The sequence below is a fragment of the Marmota flaviventris genome, chromosome 19 (genome assembly GCF_047511675.1).
Source record: "Marmota flaviventris isolate mMarFla1 chromosome 19, mMarFla1.hap1, whole genome shotgun sequence".
Lineage (NCBI taxonomy): Eukaryota > Metazoa > Chordata > Mammalia > Rodentia > Sciuridae > Marmota > Marmota flaviventris.
In genome coordinates, this window is record NC_092516.1 from 20,790,108 (window position 1) to 20,800,078 (window position 9,971).

The 9,971-nt window shown below is 50.5% G+C and overlaps 1 protein-coding gene across 1 annotated transcript; it reads right to left on the bottom strand.

Moving 5' to 3' along the window:
- Window positions 1-300: 300 nt before the first annotated feature.
- On the bottom strand, window positions 301-6,186 carry LOC114102942 (uncharacterized). Its single transcript, XM_027948432.2, has 4 exons — window positions 6,153-6,186; window positions 5,488-5,631; window positions 5,084-5,233; window positions 301-457 (listed from the first exon to the last, which is right to left on the bottom strand). Exons 1-4 carry the CDS (start codon window positions 6,156-6,158, stop codon window positions 344-346), a joined length of 414 nt encoding a protein of 137 aa, XP_027804233.2. The 5' UTR covers window positions 6,159-6,186; the 3' UTR covers window positions 301-343.
- Between the last annotated feature and the right edge of the window lie 3,785 nt (window positions 6,187-9,971).

The following is a 9,971-nucleotide window of genomic DNA, read 5'->3' on the forward strand; positions in this document are numbered from 1 at the left end:
GGCACCCCTAAATCCTGAAACTCAAGGCCAGCTGAGTCCCACCCATCATGCAGTCTGTGGTGAGCAATGCTCCCCGCATCCTCCAAATCAAATACAATAGTTTACTTGGGGAGGGAAAGAGGGGCAGCCTCTCTCCCTCCCACCCTCCAAAGGAGCTGCAGTCCAGCTGCCCAAGGGCTCTCTGAGCCCTGCCTTGCAGGGAACCCAGCCCTCCAGTTGCCAGAGTGGTGAGCCATTTGTGGTTCCAATGGCCTGGAGAAAAAGTGTCTTGGGGGCCCTGAGGGAGGGGAGCATGTGGGCCCTGGTGGCTGGCTGCTCCCCAAAGGGCAGGGATCCTGGGTCCTCATCGGAGCTTGATCTCAAAGCAGAGACAGTTGAGGCTCTGGCAGTCTGGAAGTTGGCAGGCACAGGCACAGTCGCAGAGCGGGCAGCAGCGGGGGCACTGAGGAGCCCAACCCTAAGGAGAGGAGAGAGTGGTGAGGGAGGACCAGAGCCGCAGTCTGTTTCCCTCCAAGGGGAGAAGGGAACAGAGGGGCTGTGGAAGTCGCAACTGCTAGTGGTATAGAGAGTACCATCCACCCTGTAATCCCAGAGATCAGGAGGCTGAGACAGGAGAATCGTGAGTTCAAAGCCAGCCTCAGCTAAAGGGAGGTGCTAAGCAACTCAGTGAGACTGGTCTTTAAATAAATATAAAATAGGGCTGGGGATGCGGCTCAATGTTCGAGTTCCCTGAATTCAATCCCCAGTGCCAAAAAAAGTACCATCCACCATTCCTGAGAACAAAGCTATTCCCTGTGCTACTGGGAAATCAGCAATGAGGCAGTGTTCTAGCATTTCAGCTCAGGAGCTGGAGCCATTACTTAGGGGTTCTCTCCTTCTTCCCATTGCTTACATAAGGAGGCTGAGCACCAGTGGGTCCTTGGTCTATGCTAGAATTGAGGTGTCCCAGTGAAGATGGTTCTGCTACAACCTCATGGCCTTGTGCAATTGAGAGGCGATAGGAAGAGAAAGCATGTGTGTTTTTCTGTCTATCATGAAAAGAATTGCAGTGGTTATATGGACTTCTTTCTTGGCATGAGACCCAACTGCAGGATGTCATTCATTGTTGAGCCCAACTTTGTGTAGGGCACAGACTACATTCATGAATGATTTTTAAAACTTTGTTTTCTTTGAAAAATGACAATTTCAATTTTTTAAAATTTAAGATTGTATCTTTTAATTATCACAGTCCTGAAGAGTGGGCCTCTTTATAAAAAGGAAATAGAGGCTCAGAGAAGGGAGTGACCTGCCCAAGAAAAACAGTAAAGCTGGGATGGACCAGGGTCAGCTAGTCTTTAGGCCTACGATGCCCCAGTCCCCACTATCTCCCAGGACTAGGCATGTCAACTTCATTCTGGGGTACAAAGGCAGGCCAGTTTTTCTCCTGTCCTCCACTGGGCCAGTGTAGGGAACTTGGCAGGTGTCCAACATGCAGAAAAATGTTGAATGAATGGATGAATCTAAACACTTCATTTTTCCCTCTTTAGGCAAAAATAAGAGGGCTTCTAGGCTCCAGGAAAACAAGGTCTGTTGGTCAGGGAAAAGGAACATCATGTCCTAACAGATAGGGAGATCTGACCCCTCCACTTACTGCTCCTCTGCCTGGGACAAGGATGATCTGCAACTGCCCCAGGCATGGACTGGAGGCAGGCCAAATGGCTGCAGTGGGACACACCCAGGATGGCTGTGTGACAGAAGATTGGCTCCTTGAGGAGTAACAGTCACAGTTGCACTGTTCAATCAGAGACCGGGCCAAGCCAGGAATAGGGGAATGACCTTTTCAACAGCTGAGGTTTCGGGGTGCGGTGTCAGATGACTGGTGAGATCAGTGTCGCTAGGGTTCCAGCAAGGGGAGGGGATTTGCCAATGGCAGGCAGAGGGGTCTGAATTGGGCTGTGCTAATGTCTACAGAGGGAGCGGGCTAGAGGTGTCACGGTGGAAGGGAGAAATGGTTTTTGTGTGTTTATGAGGGTGTGGTTTGGGGGTGTCTCTGGGGAGTCCCAGTTTGGGGATGAAGTTGGCTCTGTGGGTTTTGAGGACCACACCATCATTCTGTACACAGAGCTGGTGGCTGAGAGCAACTACACTGCCCTTACCTCAGAAACAGGGTATTAAAAGTATTTCTTGGCTCTGTGCACCGAAGGGTTTAGATCCAGTCATTAATAACTGGCTAATGGGTTTCTTGACTCTCACAAGCAGCCATGTGGCTTCTGGAAGGAATCTGCTGTTTAAGTACATTAAACAAGGACTCCACAAGACTTTTAACCCTTGCATTTCTAGAACTAGGCTCTTTCACTTTGGAATTTCCCTTGGTCTTCGTGAGGACCAGTCATCATTTTACAGGTTACAGTTCAGGCTCGAAATTCAGAAAGGCCCAGGCTTCAATCTCAGCTTGGCTAATTCATGTTCTGAACCTCAGTTTCTCCATCTCTAAAATCAATACAGCACCTGCTTCACAGGGTCACTTGGAGAGTCAGTGGGAAGCACTGAGCCCATACTTGATAGGAGCATTCTCACCACTGTAGTTCTGGTTCCCCTTAACAGTAATTCTTAACACTGGTGTGGATCAAAATCATGTGAGAGCTCACTAGAAGGTCACAAACTACAGTCCCACTCCACACCTACTGAGTGAGTGGCTTTCCCTTTAACTCCCCCACCTGCTTCTGATCACACACATATCATACCCTCCTTACACTCTACTGTAATTGCCTATTTCTCTCTGTCCATGTAAGACCTGGGAGGGCCAGGACCTTGTCTGTGTTGTTTCTGCTGAGCCCCTGGGGTCCAGCACAAAGCCTCAACAGTGATTTCATAAATATTTTGATGAATTTTTAAATGAAAGGATGAGATCCTCACCATTTGCCAGGGAAAGCAACATGGCAGGCAGGTTTTTCCTGAGAAAGGAAAAGAGCCCTGGGTTTGTGGTCTGGTTGGCCCAGCTGTGTGACCTCAGGCAAGTCACTTAAGCCTCTGTGAGCTTAAATGTCTACAACTGTAATACAGGCAGAGCTCTGTCACCTTTGTGGCTGTCATTGTTACTATAAGGAAACTAGCGAACACAGGGACTGCAGTGTACTTTGAGGAAAGAGCTCAAGGACAGGATGACCCTGCCTGCCCTTGGCTCTTCTAGATCCCTTCCTGCCTAACTCCAGCAGAAGCCAGAGAGGTTCAGGCCCTAAAGTCTCCAGGTCTGGAGCCTTGCCAATCCTACAGCCTTGAATTGGCAGGTGGGGGGACCCAGTCCTTCTTTACAGTACATCTCACCCCACCCTCTCTCCTAAGGAAGACATGCTTCCCTGTCAGTTTACCTCATGCATACAGACAGGCAAGGGGACTGTGTCCCCAGGACAGGGGGCCACAACTCACTTTATAATTGGGCATCTCCTATAAGATAGGAGTTTCTAGATAGAACCCAAGGTCGTCTTTTTTCTTTCCCTTTCCCTCTCATCAGTAATGCTGGGGCCCTACTCCTGGCTATCCCTGGGGAATCAGAAGCAGATTATTTGAAAGAGGAGAGCTCCTTGTCCCACAGTTTATTTTGAAACTCAAAACATCTGCCAGGAATTTGCAGCAAGCCCAGTCAGCCCAAGTTTTGACTTTGCTGGGGCTTGTTCTTTTATCCCCCACTTCCTCCTAGAGAAGGTCACTGCTCCAAGGGCAGAAGCTTTGCTGTCTAATTCTCTGAGCTCAAAATATCACTGTCTAAAAAGGTGGTCTATCACTAAACTTAGTATCTTTAAACCCACAAATGTAAAAATGGCTTGTCTTCGATGAGCCAGGCTTCTCCCCTGAGGATTCTGCCACAGCTAGGACTGTGGAGCAATTTTCTAAGCAAGGCTTCGCTGGGTAACACTGAAAAGCCATTCAACTTCCCCAAGCCAGTTTACCCCCCCACCCCGCAGAAAGGGCATAATAATACTTATCCACCTACATGTTCAGGCATGGAGAGGCGGCCAAGGTATCATGTCAAGTTTAAAGGGCAGGTAGCAGTTTTGGTGACATGGTCTATATGGTGTGACTCCATTTTTGCCAAATAATAGTAAGGTGCAGTAGTAATAGTACTGGATATTAGCATATGAGGGACATACACAAAATGTAGCCACTTTGGATTTGAGAATTGGTTTATAAAGTGATTTATATTTTGTGGTTTTACATGTGTGCTTTGTAAATAATACTTTTTTGTAATATTTTTGTAAACATATATATATATAAGTTTTTTAAAATACCCAACTAGCCAGGTATGGCGGCACATACCTGTAATCCCATTGGCTTGGGAGGCTGAGGCAGGAGGACCACAAATTCAAAGCCATCCTCAGTAACTTAGCAAGGCCCTAAGCAACTCAGTGAGACTCTGTCTCAAAATACAATATAAAAAAGGGTTGGGGACATGGTTCAGTGGTTAAGAGCCCCTTGGTTCAACCCCCCCTACCAAAAACAAATAAATAAATACCCAAATCACATAACTAGTATGTATCAATTAAAAATTAAAATTAAAATACATACCTAGATCTCAGGGTTTCTAGGAAAAATAATAATGCCAATAAAGTGGTGTTCTCTGGAATATAATATTCACTCAATGACTCTCAGGTGCTCTGTGAGCTATTTTTCCTTTTTTGTTGTTTTTTCAGTCCCCATGAGTGCTCTACCACCGAGTTCCCAGACCCTTTTAAAAAACTTTTTTTTGAGACGAGTCTCACTAAGTTCTTGAGGCTGGCCTCAAACTTACAATCCACCTTCCTCAACCTCCTGAGTTGCTGGGATTTCAGGCATGTGCCACTGTGCCTGGCTTAGCTATTTTTCCTTTTAACTACCATTTTCGGAAGTGTTGATTATGTGCTGTGCATGTTGCATAGATCACCTTTGCCTGGCGGTTGCCCTATTTTCCTCAGGACCTGATGTGTTGTTATGTTGTCTTCACATAGCTCAATACCTGAACCGTGCCTCACCTAGAGTTGGTGCTCAGTAACGAATGTGGTTGAACAGAGACAATAAAGGCACAGATCATCCCTAGATCAGAGCTCTGCGGGGCAGGGTGAGAACTCACAGCTTCGCTGGGTTGGGGGCAGCAGGCATCCAGATAGCGGCCTGGGCTGGGCAGAGGGAAGTCACAGGCTTCTGCACAGGTCCAGCAACAGTCTTGTAAGGCACCTTTCTTCCTGCAGGGGGAGCTGCAGTCTGTGCAGCAGCCCTGGGCCTAGGAGATGGGAGGGCTCAGGATCCCGGGAGCAGCAGAGCAGGTAGGTAGGGACGGCTGAAACTCCCTTTAGGGAGGGGGCGAAATAAGGATGGCCTGGGGACAGGGAGGAGGGACTCCGGGTCCCACAAAAAGGATCCATGCAGGGACTATAGGGTGAAGGTGAACTCACAGTAAAAGTCTGCAGATGAGGGGCAGATTGACTGGCATCCGGTTTTCCAGAACCCACCCTTTATTCCCCACGACCCCCTCACCAGCAGGAAGTGCCTAGTCAGCAGCACTAGGCCCAGCAGCAACAAGTAGATGCCCACGGCAATGAAGACGATGGCAGGAATGGGCAGCAGCAGGGGAGGGCTGCTGGCAGAAGCCTGGGTTGGATCCCATGGGCTAGAGGAGGCCTGGACGAGCAGAGGAAGGGGGGTGACAAGGAGGTGGGGGGGGGGGCAGCAGGAACACAGGAGGACACAGGGGTGGCTGGGGGAGGAGCAACCATTAGACCAGGGAGAAAGAGTCAATTGGATGATCCCTTGACTCACCATCTTGTCCCCCAAACCTGCCTTTTCCCTTGTCGTCCCCATTTCACCGCCATCCAATACTTCTAGAATCTCCCAGGACTTAAAAACTCTTCTCTTCAGTTCGCTTCTCCAAACAGACCCCATCTCTGACCCCACTGCCACTACTTCACCCTCTCTCCCAGATGACTTGGTAGACTCTTTATCTTGCCGGGAACACAGGAAATGTGCCCTCCAGCTGTTAGTCCATCCAGGACCCTGATTTTCTCCCAGCTCTTGTCCTAAGCTGGAAGGGTCCATGCTGGGTAAAAAGCTCCTTCCCCAGCCCTAGCTGGAGGCGAGCAAAGTCAAGGGGAGCTGAGGCGCGGAGGGGGCCGCAGCAGGGTAGGGAAGGGGCCTGGACTCACGTCCATGGGGCAGGCTGCGCCAGTCACTCCAGGAGCTGCAGAGAAAAAGAAGGACCTGGGCTCAGAGGCTGAGAGGGGCCGCTGGCCCGGGTGCCCTCTCCTCCTCCCATTTCCCGTGTGGGGAAACTGAGGCCCAGAGACGGCTCCGGTCTGGACCGTGGTGGGTGGTCCGGGGATGCAGGGGCGGCGCCTTCCTCCCAGGCTCCAGCCAGGCCCAGGTCACGCCCCTCCGCGGCCCCACACCCGGGCTCCCTCGGGCCACCCATCCCCATCACCTGCACCTTCGGAGCCGCCGGCAGTTCACAGATTCCGCGCCCGCGCTGGGTCCAATCCGCCGTGGCGCCAGCACCGCCCGGGACCTGGCGCTGCTTCTTGCTGTTGCCATAGGTACCAGAGTGCCGCGCCTACGGCGGCCGCCGAGACTCAAACACCCTCTTCCCGCCTAGCTTTTCCCGCCTGATTTTCGGCCAAGGGTTCTGAACCGCCATCCTCTGGGCTTTCCCGCTGGAACTGAACCGGAATAGCGAACTGTCACCTGCCTAGGTAGGATCTCCTTCAGGCGCTGGCCGTTGGAGGTGCCGCCCTGGATTCTGGGTGCTGCAAAGGAAGGACTGAAACCCTGGGCTACTGCACCAATTTGCTGTGTGACTTCGCCCAAGTTAATGAGACTTGCTGAGTCTATTTCCTCATCTACAAAAGGGGGAGCCACCTGATTCACAGGAATATTGTGCAAATCAAAACTACTTGTTAATTGCGTGGAATTATCAATATTTTACCAACCTGACCTCATTTCTCCATTCTTACACCTATTTTTTTTTTCAGCATTCACATCATTGTCAAAGTTATTTCCTACCACACACATCAGATCTTGTTACTTTTCTGCTTTCAATCTTCCAAAGGCTTCCTACTAGATCCAGGATAAAGCCACCACTGTGGGTCCTGGAGCTCTGACAATGAGGCCAATTTCCTGTCTTCATGTTGCTGGCATTCTACTGCAGGAGGGGAATCAGATAATATGTGTAAAACAAATCAGATTTGATGCCCAGTCCGTTCTTTTAAAGCTCCTCATAAGATCTGTTGAAGGTTCCTGAGTTAGTGCTCAGGGTCTTACAGCTCTGCGGCTTTGCAGATGCCGTTCCCTTTGCCTATCACACCTTTCCCTTCACTTCCTCATGACAAACCTCTTCCTCATCCCTCAAGCTTGTGCTCAGTTGTGCCTCAGTGGGTTCTTGCTGCCAACCTCAGGAGGAGGTGGATGCTTTGGGCTCTGACGTTCCCACAGCCCTAGATAGGTGCTGCTAGTCAAGCATCACTTTGAGGTATTTGATTTCTCTACTTCAGTGTCTGGCTCCCCAGGTAGACTATGGGCTGGGGCCTGGTCTGATTCATCTCTGTAGCTCAAGCACTTGGCCTAGCCTCGGGGATCCCACAGTAATTAATACTCACTGATTCTATGAATGACCCAAATCCAACTCTGTCCATGAAGGAAGAAGTGTTGGTGCTGTCATCTGGGGGCCAGGGCTGCCCTGGCTGGCAAGGCCCTCAAGGATCCCCCTCTCACTCCTGGCCTTTGATTGCACACACACAAGCGCACCTCCCACGGAGACCCCTGACTTCCTACGCAATGCTGCAGCCTGGTGTTTCCCCCCAGCTGCAATGCCACACCATTCCCCCTTTCGCTCTTCACCCTGATGTACACAGCTGCTGTCCCAGGGGGTTTCCTGTGCCATCAGACAGCCACAGAAATTGCCAGGCACTGCATCCCTGGGTTCCAAATCGCCCCTCCTACCTTCAACCACACCAAGGGGTTCCCAACCACTCCCACTGCCACCCTAGATCCCTGGGGGGGGTTGAGCCCAGAAAACAGGACTCTCCCCATGTCACCATTGTTGATTGAAGACAGGGTCTGATTGCCTTCTCGGGGCTGTCTTCTTACTTGATAGAGTCCCCGAGGATCAGGATGAGGCCAGTTCCCACCTTGGCCACAGGAAAGGCCTCTGATGATACATATCCCCACCCTCTCTTCAGCCGGAGCCAACAGACACGTCAGCTTTGGCGAGGGTTCTGGACACAGCCATGGTCTGCAGTGGTCAGACTCACTGCTAATGGTGTTCTGTTCCTACTGTTGGCTCATACATTATGCAGGAAGGTGGACAGTGCACCAGGCCTTGTTGCCAGGCAGGCTAGTGGGAGGGGTGACGTATGCACCCCACTCTGCCAAAATCCCACTTCTACCCACATCAGATGGTAATCTGTGGGAGGCAGCGAGAAACTGACTTCACAACAGCTGGATAAACATCAGTGTCCCTCTCCCTGAAGGTTAAAACTGGGGATGTTGGATAGTATCACAGGTTTTTTGTGCTGCCCTTAGGGAAGGGAGACATGCTCTGGATGATCCTGGGCCAGGTGGGAGACTGGCCACAGAGAAGGCCAGAGATGAAAGAAGCCTGGTCAGACTTGGGCCTGGGCCTGGGAAGAGCACCCGCAGATCTGATTTTGATCTAACCCTTCAGCCCCCTCCTATGGCTAGCAGGCAGCATTGTCTCCTAGAGATTAGGCTCACCAGCCTCCTGATTATAAAAATGAAAGGCCTGTGCTTGGTAATTACCCTGGGGGGCCAAAGAGCTGAGCCAGCATCAATAGAGGCCTCTCTGCAGACCTTATCTTATTTAATCCTCCCTGTAGACCTGGGTGACAGCAGCCATTATTTCCACTTTATAAATGGGAAAGAATGAGGCCCACTTGGGAAAACAGACACTTTAGAATCAAGCAAGATCTGGCTATTGGAAATCTAGTTCTGACATTGTGCCTGTGTGACCTCAGGCAGATCAACTGACCTCACTGAGCCTCACTCTTCCTCACCTGTAAAGTGGGGACTTCCATAAGAAGCTGGCAGAATTTGTGCTGGTTAGAGAAAGGGTTTGTAAAGTACCTAGCATGGAACAAGAGACCATTAAAAAATATCAGAGAGCTCAGTGGTAGAGTACTTGCCTAATATGAGCAAGATCCTGGGTTTGATCCCTAGAACTGCAAAACAACAACAAAACAATTAATGGAGATCACAATGGATACCTAAGAACTATGCTTTATGCATATCTTCTCACTTAATCATCTGGGCAACCCTTTGTAGCAGCTCTGTTATTGTCCCCATTTATAGATAAGAAGCCCAAGGGACTCAAAGAAGGTGAGTCACTTATATAAGGACTCTTGGCTAGTGAGAGGGCAGAACCAGGATCCAGGTCCAGGCAATGGGACTTTGTGTATATACACAACAGGGGCTCAGAAAGGCACTGCAACTTGGCTAAGATCACACAGCCAACATATGGGGACTTGGGCCCTTGCTGTGTGTCTCCTTCTCCTCTGTTGTGCTTTTTTTGGACTGGAATCGTTTGGAATTGTGCCTCACCTGGGACAGGTACAAACAAAAGTACTAAATAATAAATACCCAGGCACCCAGGCCAAGACTCTCCCCAGAGCACGAGTGGGGGGAATTGGGCCTTCTCTTGGTGTCAGGTGGGGAACAGGCCACTCTGACTACTTATTGTTTACTTATTCACAGCCTGTGATGATATCACAGCGTGCGCCCGCAGGGCAGAGGCCCGCTGTGCCCAGGTAAAGAGGGTGAGCACAGCAGCCTGAAGCAACAGGGACCCAGGTAAACCGGTGGCAGGTCTGCCAGGACAGGATGGGGTGAGAGACTGGTGTGGGGAGCCGGTGGGAGAGGGGAGATGGCAGTGCCACCCCACACTTCCCCTTTAGATTCGGTGGTGGCCAAAAGCTTTCTGGCTGCACTCCCAGGCCAGGACTGGCTAGTACCAT